At 36.8% G+C, this 15,584-nt stretch overlaps 1 protein-coding gene and 1 long non-coding RNA gene across 2 annotated transcripts in view; both read left to right on the top strand.

Moving 5' to 3' along the window:
• The window catches only part of LOC128015871 (contactin-4-like), an 80,430-nt gene that overhangs the window by 53,021 nt on the left and 11,825 nt on the right, over nucleotides 1–15,584 (top strand). The window contains exons 8-14 of the mRNA XM_052600088.1: nucleotides 640–824; nucleotides 1,381–1,507; nucleotides 1,669–1,814; nucleotides 3,093–3,243; nucleotides 13,290–13,417; nucleotides 14,149–14,321; nucleotides 15,324–15,441. Of these exons, the coding sequence (XP_052456048.1) occupies nucleotides 640–824; nucleotides 1,381–1,507; nucleotides 1,669–1,814; nucleotides 3,093–3,243; nucleotides 13,290–13,417; nucleotides 14,149–14,321; nucleotides 15,324–15,441 (1,028 nt within the window). The remainder of the gene's footprint in view (nucleotides 1–639; nucleotides 825–1,380; nucleotides 1,508–1,668; nucleotides 1,815–3,092; nucleotides 3,244–13,289; nucleotides 13,418–14,148; nucleotides 14,322–15,323; nucleotides 15,442–15,584) is intronic.
• Nucleotides 1–15,584, top strand: part of LOC128015874 (uncharacterized) — a 327,822-nt gene that overhangs the window by 23,701 nt on the left and 288,537 nt on the right. The gene's annotated exons all lie outside the window — the stretch shown is intronic.

The raw sequence follows: 15,584 nt of genomic DNA on the forward strand, positions 1-15,584 counted from the left end.
AGGGATGCTGGGATACTTTAGGGCTATCAAACCCAGAACAGATAGGCTGTCAGGCCATTTATTTTTATGTTTTATTTGTTATTTAGTTATTTATGAATTTAATAAAGCTACCATTCAAATGTTTGTAGTCGGCAAGATGTTTTAATGTTATTGAAAGTATATTATGCTTTTGTTTCTTAAAAGTACTTTATTATTGTAGTATTAACTATTCTATTCAAGATTATTTGGTGAATATAACATTTAAAATAACTGGATTTATTTGAATTAGATCTCTTTTGAAACTGTATAAATGTCTTTAGTGTCACTTTTCATCAATTCAATGCTTCCTTGGTAAATAAAAGTCTTTCAAAAAAAATCTAAAACATTCTAATCTAAAACATCTGAATGGGTTGTGTATTTAAATATTCATTTAATGAATGGCTAATTACCCTAAACGTTTAATAAACATTAAACATACATGCAACATACATGCAAGTGACGGGAGAATACGTCAGAGTTGAACTGTAATTATGCAGAAACGGATTGAGTATTATGTTGACTAACTAGTAAAATGATGCTTTGATGAATCATGTTAAGCCTCCATAGATCATCTTTGCACAGTGTGATGCTAACATGGTCTCTTTTCTTGACTTTTCTCAGTCCAGTGCCTTCTATTTCCTGGAAGAGAGCGGATGGAAGCCCCTTCCCAGGAAAAATGAAGATAAATCACTCAAATGGTGTCCTAGAGATCCCATATTTCCGTCCAGAGGATTCTGGACTTTATGAATGCGTGGCTGAAAACTCCAAAGGACGCAGTATTGCAAAAGGACGTCTTGTATTTCAAAGTAAGGTCCAAACTGACGTAAGTAGATATAGTCAATGGTCAAAATACTAACTGGATGATAATTAGCCCTTTTTGGAAATATCAAGACAGCCGTGTCCAGAAAACTGTGTGAGTGCAGAGTATTTTTCACAGTGTTAAAAGACCTTTCTTTATCTCTCCTATCCACGCAGTGTTTTGCCGGCCATCATGATTACCGCAGGAAAATCAATAAGAGAAATTTACATTTTTAATGAGTCAGATAACAGATCACATAGCAACCTGTGGTAAATGATAAATAATGAAAGAATAGATTATATTGTCAATTGTCAAGGCAAGACTAATTATAATGGCTACAGCAGGCATTGTTTAGTCTGCACAGAGAGTCACAATATATGCACTGGTACTCTGCTCTTCTACGAGAATGAATGTGCACAGAGTAACCTCATTTTTTGGTGGTTTATAAAACACAATGCTTTCATCACTGTTGCAATGCATTTCAAGAGAGAAAGTTCAGAGAGTCAGATGTTGGGTGCAGACCTCTGCATTTGTATTATAGTAGTTCATTGCTGTCTACACAGATGTGGAACAACTACAGTGGTCGCAGACTCTGTATGATGCAAACACGGCTATTGAGTCTGATCTTCACTGGGAGTGCAAGGCTAATGGAAAACCTCAACCGGTTTACCGATGGCTCAAGAATGGACAGTCTTTGGTTTCTCAGGTAATAACACTAACGACCAGAATAACCCCCCACTGCCCATTTTACTAAGAACTGAGACTTAAAATATGCTGATTGTGTCTCAGAGTGTACATGTTGAAATGTTTTATGCAGAAATATAATGTATCTAGGTCATTAGTGGTGACAGTTTTTTTAATGCTCAGGACAGAATTCGTGTTGATGGTGGCGGGTTAACCATCTCCAACATGAACCTGATGGATTCTGGGATGTATCAGTGTTTGGCTGAGAATGATAATGGAGTTATATATGCAAGTGCTGAGCTTAAAGTTGTGGGTAAGCATCTTTCCATGTTATCAAAGAACCCTTCTTTTTTTCCACATGAAAATATCAAGGATTTTTAAAATTTAGATTTTCAGACTTGTAAAAGTCTTGGGAATTAATAGAATTTAGTGAACATACGAGCAGTTATGTTCTTTTCTAAATTATAGCTAATAGAAATATAATTGATATACGGAAAACCACTGCAAAAATGCCCAGCAAATCAAAATAGGAATGATTTTGTTCGTATTATTAGTAGTAATCATGAAAGTGATCGTGCACATAAATTTTAGCAACTGAAAATATTTGGTCGAAAATTAACCGATCATCGTTTCTTTTTTACTACAAGCTAAAACATGAAATAAACAGAATGTACGTTTAAATAAACAGTACAACTTACTGAAATATATTATGTCTTATGTAATTGCTCAATCAGTGTTTCATCCGCTGAAAGATGGCAATAACACAGATTATAAACATTACACTTGCCTCAGGAAAGCCATTCAATTTCCCTAACTTCCTAAGACAACAAAAAAATACACTTTTTGCTAAATATATGCTAAAATCCTTATATTTTATTTAACCTGTGAGTGATATGGTCATTGTTTAATATATGTTTGAATAAATCTATTATTATTTTTTTATTACAGGCACTATTTAAATGTTTTTACGTTTCAACAATGAACTGGAGTAGAAACATAATTATATAATTAAAAAGTTGATATAAATACTTTTGTGCTTTATGTGAAATTTGTAACTTTTTTTATTTGAGCGCTGATTATTAAATACAGTATTTTCTGGACTATAAGTCGCACTTTTTTCATAGTTTGGCTGGTCCTGCGACTTATAGTCAGGTGCGACTTATTTATCAAAATTAATTTGACATGAACCGGGAGAAATTAACTAAGAGACATGAACCAAGTGAAAACATTTACCGTCTCCAGCCGCGAGAGGGCGCTCTATGCTGCTCAGTGCTCCTGTAGTTTACACTGAAGACATAGAGCGCCCTCTCGTGGCTGTAGATGGTAATGTTTTCTCTTGGTTCTAAATAAATGCGACTTATAGTCCAGTGCGACTTATATACGTTTTTTTTCCTCATAATGAAAATTCATGTTTTTGGCTATATGAAAATTTTCATTTTGGTTTCATGTTTATGCTGTTTTTAATTTCAGTGCATCACTAAAAAGTCATGAAAATAAATTAGTCAAATGTGTGGGAACACTGGTATTCAGTATTTCTAATGGTGAAATATGTAATATGTGAAATAAACACCCCAAATCCCTCGTCTTTCAGCCTCTCCTCCAGACTTCTCAAAAAACCCAGTGAAGAAGACCACTCTGATCCGGATAGGTGGGGAAGCTATCATCGAGTGCCGGCCGCATGCATCCCCCAGAGCTTCCTACACTTGGAGGAGAGGCAGTGAGTTCCTAAAAGACAGCAAGAGGTACGGGTCAGCAGACCGGTCACTAATGAAAGGTGCAAAATGATCCGCTTGCACTCCTGTTGTCCCCTGAACCTTTGGGTTTGTTTGCACTGCAATAGTGCAGGGTTCTGGTGAAGAGTCTTAAGGCACATTCACACAGGGTACTTTCTTGCATCCATCTGCATGGTTTTTAATAGTATAGTTACATTTATGCCATAATATCCTTTTTCCAACAAGCATTGTGGATTATGTTTCCATTTATATAATTTATGTACTGATAAACACAGGCATTGAAACCTCTGCTTTCCCCATGTTGGGTGAAACAGAGGTTAAATCTACAGTGCATGTAGATAAAATGTAGGATTTATTTATTAATTCATTTATTTATTTGTAGTGTTTGTAGGTTACATTTAATCAGTTTTAAAAGTATTAATATATATTTGATACCATTCAAAAGTTTTGGGGCAGTAAGAGTTTAATTTAATATTGTTATTTATTTTATTTCATTTTTATTTATTTTTTACAATTTAAGACTTTTACGGAAGTCTAAATAATGCTGATAAATGGAAAGAAATTTAAGTGCTTCAATGGAATCTAGTTGGGCTCAATTATATGTTTCAGATAAAACCATCAGCTGTGAGGTGGAAAATAATGCAAAATGAACATTACGTACCCCAAAAAATAACAGTTTAATATTTTATAATGAGAATGTTTTTTTCAACTTCCTCTTACTTTCTCTCCCTCAGCAGTCATTAGCATCAGCCCACTGTGTCATGTTTTACAATATTATAATTTTTTTTTTTTTTTGTCCATACTGAACACAGTTGCTAAGCCACAGATGTTGCACATTTGAAATCAACAGCATCCTTCCTGATGACACTTTTTACACAAGAGTGAGTGCCTACTGGAAGACTAATTAATACACCCCTGGTTCTGCCTCTGTCCTGTGGGGTTTCAATTGGACAGAATCGTTCTAGCATGGTCATGTCAGAACAGGTGGCAGGAGGGACGCGTGTATGATCTCCAGTAATGGATAGGGATGGAGTGATAACCAATGGGAGCTCACTCTGTGCACTGTGGTCCATCTGGACCTGAGAGAGAACACACATGCCATGACTCACTGATGCTGCCCAGGGTCTCCGTGGAGTGATGTAATTATTGGATGAGGGAGAGGGGGAGTGAGATTGTAAGTTAGAGTGAATGGAGGAGATGAGACAAGAGGTGCAAGACTGTATATCAGATACTGTCTATCAGAGGGCCAGGGTAAGTCTCAGAGTGTCTGAAATGGAGTGCGAACGTACAGTATTCCTAACTCCATACTTCACAGTATGTAATCTATGCTGCATACTGTTGTTTTGTAGCAATATGCAATATTCCGAAAATATGTCAGTGAACACCGTGTGTTCTTAATTCAGCAAGTGGCATCTTGTTATCATTTTGGGAATTTTGTTATTTTCAGGTTTCGGGTAGAAATGTTTTAGCATTTGACATCTATCAGAATAGAAATGGACATTCAAGTCAAGAGCACTTCATTGGACATTCAAGTCAAGAGCACTTCATTGTGGCATACATTATTCCACATTGTGCATACTATTGTTTTAGAAATAGTAACCTCTATGAAACAGTATGCATAAATAAACAGTGCATGTTTAAGCAGGTGGCATCTAATTTTTAATTTGGAAATATGTATTTTAGTTATTTTCAGATTTTAAGTGGAAATATATTAAAGTTTAAATTTGTTGAAGGAAATGGGGGTCAAGTCAAGCGCACTGCATACATTGTTGCACATTGTGCACACTGCATGCTATTGTTTTAGAAGTATTAGCCATGTTGCAATAGTGACCGCATTGAACTGTGGGATAAAGTTTTACAACGCAATGTGCTCTATTGTAATATAGTGTACAGGTGCATCTCAATAAATTAGAATGCCGTGAAAAAGTTCATTTATTTCAGCAATACATCTCAAATTGTGAAACTTGTGTATTAAATAAATTCAGTGCACATAGACTGAAGTAGTTTAAGGCCCAATCCCAATTCTATTTTATACCCCTTATATTATATAAATTATATTATCCCTTATAAAATATTCCCCTAAGGATTGGGACACCACTACCATGACGTCACACGCCATCATTCGTCGTCTAGCTCTTACAATACACACATATACTGGTGTGCATTAGAGCCTTTAATTATCGTTCTGTATTAATGAGCTGCTTACTGACACACACACATATCGAAAATCGCGCAGCTCACACATCCAGGAGAAAATAAACTTGTCAACGCTGCCCCACGACTTTTATTAAATAGTTTAAATACTGAATCGCTTCATTATATTTTCCAGCAGCGAGAGGATACAATCGCTGTTTTTAAGTAAACTCACTCTAAAAATATAAACGCACAGACGCGCAGACGTGAATGCAAGCAACCTCCATTTCTCTCTCTCTCTCTCTCTCTCTCTCTCTCTCTCTCTCTCTCTCTCTCTCTCTCTCTCGGATAGGCAATATTTGAGAAAATGGTTTAGCGATTTCTAATTATTGGGTGGATTAGTCTACGGCAGTAATGGCCCTGATCAGACATATGCTGTGCCATTATCATGCAGTCTGCAATGATATGGCATTATCAAATATTAGCGATTTTTCACAAACATTTCTTTGATAGCATGACCGTTAATATGAACTCACAATTTAATTTAACATAAAACAAATGATAACGTTTCATTAAAATCTTTATTTATTCCAAAAAAGCTTACATTTGTGTGTCTTTTTGTTTGCTATTTGTTGCCGTGATATTTCATACCCCTTCGTCTGAAGTGTGGTCCCGAAAAATCTTCATTTGAAGGGCTATCTGGCCCTTACCCTTACCCCTACCCCTCCAACCAAAAGAGAATCGAGACACCCGTACCCCTTCCCGTGAATGCGCGAAACGGAGGGGTAGGGGAAAGGGGAAGGGCTAAGGGGTAGAATTGGGATTGGGCCTAAGTCTTTGGTTCTTTTAACACCCACCTATTCATTATCTTAACAAATTAGAATATGGTGACATGGCAATCAGCTAATCAACTCAAAACACCTGCAAAGGTTTCCAGAGCCTTCAAAATGGATGCTTCACTAGGCTACACAATCATGGGAAAGATTGCTGATCTGACAGTTGTCCACAACACAATCGTTGACACACTTCACAAGGAGGGTAAGCCACAAACATTCATTGCCAAAGAAGCTGGCTGTTAACAGAAAGTTGAGTGAAGAAAAAAGTGTGGTAGAAAAAGATGCACAACCAACCGAGAGAACCGCAGCCTTGTGAGGATTGTCAAGCAAAATGTATTGACGAATTTGAGTGAACTTCACAAGGAATGGACTGAGGCTGGGGTCAAGGCAGTTGTCGTATTCCTGTTGTTAAGCCACTCCTGAACCATGGATGATGTCAGAGGTGTTTTACCTGGGCTAAAGAGAAGACGAACTGCTGCCCAGTGGTCCAAAGTCTTCTTTTCAGATGAGAGGAAGTTTTGTATTTCATTTTAAAAGCCAAGGTCCTAGAGTCTGGAGGAAGGGTGGAGAAGCTCATAGCCCAAGTTGCTTAAAGTCCATTGTTAAGTATCCACAGTCTGTGATGTTTTGGGGTGCAATGTCATCTGCTGGTGTTGGTCCATTGTTTGTTTTGAAAACCAAAGTCACTGCACCCATTTACCAATAAATGTATGCTGACCAGCTTTTTGAAGATGCTGATTTCATTTTCCAGCAGGATTTGGCAACTGCCCACACTGCCAAAATCACAAAAAGTTTGTTAAATGACCATAGTGTTGGTGTGCTTGAATGGCCAGCAAACTCACCAGACCTGAACCCCATAGAGAGTCTATGGGGTATTGTCAAGAGGAAAATGAGAAACACACCAGGAGCAGTGGGCACTGGGCAGCCATTTATGCTGTGGCGCCCGGGAAGTAGTTGGGGGTTCAGTGTCTTGCTCTGGGGTACCTCAGTTGTGTTATTGAGGGTGGAGAGAGCGCTGTACATTCAGTCCCTGGATGCTTTATCCAAAGCGACTTATACTGTAAATGAGGACAATAGAATCAATCAAAATCATCAAAAGAGCAATGATATACAAGTACTATAACAAGTCTCAGTTAGCTTAACGCAGTACACGTAGCAAGGGCTTTTTTTTTAAATAATATAATTAAAAAAAAGAAAAAAAATAGAATAGAAAAAGAATAGAGCATACTAGTGTTAGAGTTCTTTTTTGCTTTTTTAATTGTGTAGTAAATCAAAAGTAAACCGATAGAATACAAAATGATTAGAAAGTTAGCTCTTTTTTTTTTAAGAAAACAGCAAATTAAAGGTGTCATGATGCTGCTAAAATACATCATTTGTTGTATTTGGTGAAATGAAATGTGTCTATGCAGTTAAAGGTTAAAAAAACTGATTATATTCCACATACTGTACATTATTGTTTCTCCTCTATGCCCTGCCTTTTGAAACATATCGAGTTTTACAAGACCCATCGGTCTGAAAGGGAAATGTTACACCCCTTAATATATTGTGATGCCCTGCCCTTACAGAGCGAAGAGACATAAACATAAAACCCATTATAGACGTGATCTAAACATGATATCTAGTCGTGTCCTCTTTTGGAAGGCCACACAAAGTAGTTTTGCATTCTCAATGGAACTGCATCACACACTGCAGCCTTGAGTGAGCAGAGGCCAGGTTGAATGAGTGGAGGCCAGTTTGAGTGAGCAGAATCGGACGGCTTGAGAACGGCGTGGCTGGCGGATTCTATGAAGGAGCTATGTTTGGCTTGCGGTAACTCTTTTGGAAGGCTAAACAAAGTAGTTTTGGTTTCACAGTGAAACACACAGTGTCTATATGACATGGCGGCAGCGGCAAAAATACTGTGATGTCTTTGTTTGAACATCTGGGTGGCGTTATGCAAATCTTCTCACATGATGATGTAGAGATGTGGGGGCGTGTTAGAACGAGACATTTTAGGGGGGTGTACATGAGTCTTAAATTTTATAAAGAATATCTCTTTGGATTTGAGACTTTAGTCTTTGCAACTTTACAGATCTACTTTATGCACCAAGAGTTTGTAACACTCAAAAAAAAAAAAAGGGACAAATTTAAATTGCATCATATGACCCCTTTAATAGTGTACAAGCCTAAGAGGTATTTTTTTTTTTTAAGTTTAAGTTTTTTTTTAATAATAGAATTAGAATAGAGAGTGCTAGAATTAGATGGTCAAATAAAGATGCAAGAGATGTGTTTTTAGCTAATTAATGAAGATGGTTAAGGACTGCTCGGATTGAGTTCCATAAAAGGGATTTTGTGCTTCTTTGGGATGGCACAATCAAGTGATGTTCACTTGCAGAATGCAAGCTTCTAGAATACATACAAGTATGAAGTAATGAATTTAGGTAAAGGGGTACAGAGTCAGTGGTGGTTTTGTAGGCAAACATCAATGCCTTGAATTTTATGCGAGCAGCTATTGGTAGCCAGTTATGCATACTGCAAAAAAATAGTAACTCTATACTTTAAATGGTCAGTAAGATTTTTTTTTTTTTTTTTTTTGAAGAAACTGGTGCTTTTATTCAGCAATAACATATTAAATTGAGAAATTTTAACTAAATTCATGAATTAAAAATTACATTTTAAATATATATGAAAATAGAAAAAAAATCTGAATATTACTGTTTTACTGTATGTTTGGTCAAATAAATGCATGCCTTGGTGAACATAAGAAAATATATATATACTGTATATATAAAGTCCAAACTTCAGAACACACTGACACCTACATTACTCATGAGAGAAAGAACAGAGAGCTGCTTTGTGGGTAAATATGTGTGATTGTTGAGTCTGAAATATTTTCACAGCAATTACACTCTGATTTAGTTTGAAGAGGTGCAACCACGGACATGTTGCATCTCACACTCTTGAGCTTTTGTTGTAGCCTCACTGTTAGACTTTTTATGATTCTCTGGACATGCCTCAACATGCGAAGAGAAGCATCGATTAGTCATCGTATTCCACAGGGCAGTCAGGAGAGGAAGGATCAGAGACTGATTACAAAGCCATCACGTCTCGACGCAAATAAAAATGTGGCTCTGTGTGGTCAGAAGTTTTGTTCCGTTAGCAAATAGCTCTTGCCTTTTTTCATATTGGTTTTGCAGCTCATTGCTCATGGGTCGTCTGGTTGGCGTTTGATATTTTTGTCAATAAATCATAGCAAAGCTTTCGGCGTAAAGCATGTTCTCTGAGCCATAGTATATACATATTTATTTTAAAAAGCTGCAGCTGAAATTGTTTGATTTCTTAGCTGGCAGGTCTGCTGCGCTCATGTTTGATTTGTTCTGGGAGAAGGTCACAGCGTTATATATTTACATTGCTCTATTTATTTATCTATCTATCATTCCTTCTGTTCTATTCCTAGTTATTAAAAGCAAAGCAGCATTGTTTGTTCATGTACATCAAGGTCGATGGAGCACTTCTGAGAATTGCTTACTGACGTCAGTTGCAGGAAGTCTGACAAGTTTCCAGGTAAAATGAAATATACATAAAAAGAATAAATCAAATATATATTTTTTTTTTCTGAAGAAAATGCAAGCGGATCAAAAGTCACTAGCACTGTTGATAAGGTGATGTGAATGGTTGCAGAGGTGTTGCTAAGTGGTTGCTAAAGTGTTCTTAGTTTTTTTAACATGACGATAGGGTGGTCTTAATGGTTGCTAGGTGATTGCTTCCTGTTTTAACCCAAAAGAGCCAAGTTTGGGCCAGTTGCATAAACTTAACCTCTATTTTAAGACTATGACCTAACCTGCTAGCAGTTAGCCAAGCAGTAATCAGTTTTATTTTTCTGATTCATATTAGACCATCTAAAGCATGTGTATTATTTGTTTTTTAATTTCTATTTCATTATTTCTTTTGACATTTGAATTTTGCAATGCATAAATTATCACTTGCGTTTACCATCTCACACACCTCTCCTACACAACCTACACAATTTTAGTTATCAGTCTTATCTGCCAAATACACGTTAATACTGAAGGTTGGGGGAGGGTTATAAAAAATCCATAACCTGTGTATGAACAGCCACCACTAGTAAAAACCTTTTTGATGAGAGTGAGAGAATCTGTTTAGTTTGTGCTGTTGATCTTTAGCCATGTTAGCATTTCAGTCAGACACTATCAACATCTCCTCACATGATCCATACAGGCTTATGCAACCACTCCATAATCACATCTGCTCTTGCTGCCTTTTTGGAAATGCTTTTTAATGTGTTGTTAGCACCTTACATGTGTTGGATAATGATAAGGGCACAGGCAAGAATTGAAACCAGCTTCCCTTTTACATCCTCTTCCCTTTCAAATTATTCTTGGCCTTAATATTGCCGTATTTGCGCATTAATTTGGAGGTTTCATCTGTTAGAATCCCATTTACTGAATGTATCCTGTTGAATACTCTGACTATTTAATTTGAATGATTTTCTACAGTTTTCAGGCTTTTTAAAAATAAACACAAGCATTCCAAGACAAATACTGGTAGTTTTTTTTTTTTTTTTTTTTTTTTTTTGTTATTCTGTCTGGAATAGGCTAAGTCTGGCTCTTTAAGAATTCCTTTTGGGGAGGCAAGAAGGAAGGAAGGTTGCTGTATCCTTGAACATTAAAGCTCTGATCCAGTACCTGAGCAGACTCTGTGTGTCAGAGAACGTGTTTGGGTTAAAGACCATCTTTGTTTATTCTTTCATCTGTTCCAGTACACTGTCAGTTTCAACACCCAAATACTTTTGCACAGTTCTACAAAAATAGTTGAAGATTTTGAATGCTTATAGATCTCATGCATCTCTCCTACTCAAGTCACATAATTTTCACATCTTTTGGAACAAAAGTATATGGGAATAAACTTATATAATGTTTTATATTACATAATATATTTCCATGTATGGGAACTAGTGCTTACATTTTTCAATATACTGCAATATGCATTTGCCATGTATAGCTATATATTGATACATACAGTAATATTCATTACATGTGATATTTATAAAGTTTAATCTTTTATTGTACATATGCATGTTCCCATATAAATGTGAATGTATGTACACACATACTGTGTATATAAACACTTTCACCGAATGAGTTACAGCATATTTCTAGTTCCCAGCATGCTTTTATGGAGCCAGAAGAGTCTCAATAAAGATAAATGCACACAATACAGTCACATATGCACACATAGGATTCATACATGCACACACATAATTCATAAATACACACACAGGATACACAAATGCACACAAAATTCACAAATGCACACACAAAATTTAAAAAGCACAGAAGATTCACAAATGCATACAAAATTCAGAAATGCACACAAAATTCAGAAATACACACACAATTTAGAAATGCAAACAACATTTACAAATGCACTCAAGATTCACAAATGCACAGGACAAGATTCAGAAATGTATTTCTGATGCACACACACATATATCTTGATTTACAAACTGCTTGCGGTCTGTGAACTTCACTGCATTTGTGTGTGAATTTTGAGACTCCCTTGACTTGGCTCGACACACAAATGCCTTTTTTTAAACAGGGAATGATCTGCAACCAATCAGATATCTCCCTTGTTTTAGCCAATCACAAGAATGCACCCCATGTGGGGGATTGTTTACTTATAAGCCAATCAGCGAACGACTCACTTACCTCACACAGCCGGCGACTCACTTTGCGCAGCGAACGACTCACTATCCTCATGAGTCACGCAGCGAACGACTCACTTTCCTCACCCAGCGAGCGACTCACTTTCCTCAGCGAACGATTCACTTTCCTCACGAGTCACGCAGCGAACGACTCACTTTCCTCACCCAGCGAGCGACTCACTTTCCTCAGCGAACGATTCACTTTCCTCAAGCAGCGAAGTTGAGCGAACGATTCACTTTCCTCACGCGGCGATCAACTCACTTTCCTAAGCGAACGACAGCCGGAGACCCACTTTTCGCAGCCAGAGAGCCACTTTCCTCTCGCAGCGGACCACTGACTCTCTCTTCATGTAGGGACTGAATATTATAATTAAAGTGACTTCTATATTGCATCCAAAAGAATATTTAGATATATTTAAATATTCAGAAAGGTTTAAACATTTTTTTTTTTTTTACTTTCATTAAAATATTTCAATAAAATGAAATAATTGCCTATTGCAAATTTATGAATCCATGGTTAACTTTTTTTCTGCAGTCACTGGGCTATATGTATTGAGACATTTTTAAATTTATATTTAGTAAAAAAATAATAAAAAATAAACCTGAATTGTAATCTAAACATCTGTATTTTCATACAATTTAATACAATTGCTGTGTGAACACGTTCATGTGATTGGCTTATAAGTAAACAATCCCCCACATGGGGTGCATTCTTGTGATTGGCTAAAAGAAGGGAGACATCTGATTGGTTGCTGATCATTCCCTGTTTAAAAAAAAGCATTTGTGTGTCGAGCCAAGTCAGGGGAGTCTCAAAATTCACACACAAATGCAGTGAAGTTCACAGACCGCAAGCAGTTTGTGAATCAAGATATATGTGTGTGTGCATCAGAAATACATTTCTGAATCTTGTCCTGTGCATTTGTGAATCTTGTCTTGTGCATTTGTGAATCTTGAGTGCATTTGTAAATGTTGTTTGCATTTCTGAATTGTGTGTGTATTTCTGATTTTTGTGTGCATTTCTGAATTTTGTATGCATTTGTGAATCTTCTGTGCTTTTTAAATTTTGTGTGTGCATTTGTGAATTTTGTGCGCATTTGTGCATCTTGTGTGTGTATTTATGAATCATGTGTGTGCATCTATGAATCCTGTGTGTGCATATGTGAATGTAGTGTGTGCATTTATCTTTATTGAGACTCTTCTGGCTCCATATGCTTTGCTTCTGGCTTATTGAAGGAGAGTGAATCTTTGAAAAAAATAAAATACCCTAAACATATTAATTATTATATATATAAATGTATTTATTGTTTAATAAACAGTATTGTTAAAGCAAGATGACACTGGTTGTTGGCATTTATTCCACCAATTTTTATTTAATTTTGCAGGCGGACCATCTCAGAGGACGGCACCCTCAGGATTGCCAATGTTACCAAATCCGACGCAGGGAGGTACACTTGTGTTGCCAAAAACCCCTTTGGTACATCCAGCAGTTCTGGGACTTTAGTGGTCAAAGGTAAAGCACCTTTCACATTTCACAAACAGCACATTTCTCTTGCTTCTAAACAGACGCCTTAAACCGGATGAGAACCAGTAGAAAAACAGTGAGCAACCCAAGCATGAAATTGATAATGAAATATATAGTTGTTTTATGTTCCTGCCGGTTTGACAGAGGTATAACTCATCCAAGCTTTTGTCATGTGTGAGTTATTAGTCCAGCCGCTTGGTGTGAAAAAAAAAAAAAAACCCATAGCCATCCATAGTACCGAGAGCGGACTTCATCCTCGTCACCCCAGTCGCTTTCTGCATGTTTAATTAAAAATATGCTGCTGTAGCAATTTTTTTTTTTTACTCTCAATTTACTCTTTTAACAACTTATGGCATTACATATGCATGTTTTTTTGGACACTTTGATGGCTTCAAATAGGGTTATTCAAATTCCGGACTGAATAAAAAAAAAAAAAAAATCTGGGTGTTAAATTTTAAAATGTGGCTTTTCTGATAGCTAGTCAGTGAATCAACAAATTCCTACTGAATAAAACAACCTCTTCTATGACTTTAGCTGTTTTAAGATCCTTTAGGCTGGTCTAGCTGGTTTAGCTGGTTGGCAGTCTAGTCTCCAAACATGACAGACTGAAAAGTGCACAAAACTCTCATGAATTAATGCATAACTGAAGACGTTCAATTATTCTGCCCTGGTTCTTCCTTTCCTTTTTCTCATTTTTTTTTTTTTTTTTTTTTTGACAGAACCGACCAAGATTACAGTCCCTCCTTTGAGTATGGATGCCACAGTGGGGGAGAGCATTGTCTTGCCGTGTGAAGTATCTAAAGACTCCACTCTATACCCCATATTCAAGTGGTTCTTCAACGGAAAGCTCATCGATTTCAGTAGACACGATCACTTCGGGATGATTGGAGGGGTGGGTTTCTGTCAGTCATTATAATTCAAAGCTACAAATTCTGTATTCCTGAAATACTGTAGCCTTGGATTCCTCTTTGAAATCATTCGGAGTAGAGGAATGTGTGTTAAGAATGATTGGGTTCCCTTGGTGTGTTTTCTTTTTTTTTTTTTTTTTGAGCTAGCAATGGGGGGAACTTGAGTACAAGGGCACCTGGCTGCTCTCTGAACACAGAGGCACAAATCTGTCTGATTACAGGATTTACATTGCACTCCGTTTAACACACAGTGAACCTCAAACAGCTATCCACTCCACAGGACCCACCCTCTCACTGTGTAGATCATCCACGGAGCTTTTAAGTTGCCAAGTATTGCTTTTGAGAACCTGGAGGGACCGAGCAAATGCACAAATGGCAGGCTGTCACTGATAGCAATAGGATTGATTGTCCATGCGAGTTGAAAGAACCTTCTATTGTAACTACAGAAATGAAAATATACTTGTTTTTGGGTTAGAGGAAGGAATGAAAGATTTGGGGTCAGAATTTCTTTTTTCTTCGGGGATACATTCTGTTGATCAAAATTGACAATTTGTTTCATATAAATGTTATTTTCAACTTCATTAAAGAATTCGGTAGTACTTTATTTTACAGTCCTGTTCCCCATGTACATACCATGTACTTGTTATAGTAATTACAATAACTATGTAATAACTAGGTACTAACCCTGAACCTAACCCTAAACCTAACCCTACCCCATGTAGTTACCTTGTATTACCAGAACTTTCCTAGATAAATGCATTGTAAGTACACTGTAAGTACACGGAAGTACACGTACTGTAAAATTAAGTGCAACCAAGAATTCTGAAAAAAAATACAGTTTCCTGTAAAGTAGTGTTGAAGTAGTAAACAATACTATTGACATTGCATAATATACAGTATGGATATAGTATATGGATGGATAGATAGACTTCTTCTCCTTTTATTTTTTTTTTATTTTATTTACATATTACTTTTTTTATATATAGGGATCTTCTGGGGATCTTATGATCAGGAACGTGCAGCTCAAGCGCTCTGGGAAGTACGTCTGCATGGTGCATACAGCTGTGGACAGTGTGTCTGCAGCAGCAGACTTAATTGTCAGAGGTATGTGCATATCCCTCCGCGGAGACTGTTCAGTATGCTACACTTTTCTGAGCATTTATCAAATATAAATTAAAACGGCCTCACAATTTGCCCCGCTATTTCTATTGTATTCTGTTATCCAGCTCTTGAAGTAATGACTACAG

The sequence above is a fragment of the Carassius gibelio genome, chromosome A6 (assembly GCF_023724105.1).
Source record: "Carassius gibelio isolate Cgi1373 ecotype wild population from Czech Republic chromosome A6, carGib1.2-hapl.c, whole genome shotgun sequence".
Lineage (NCBI taxonomy): Eukaryota > Metazoa > Chordata > Actinopteri > Cypriniformes > Cyprinidae > Carassius > Carassius gibelio.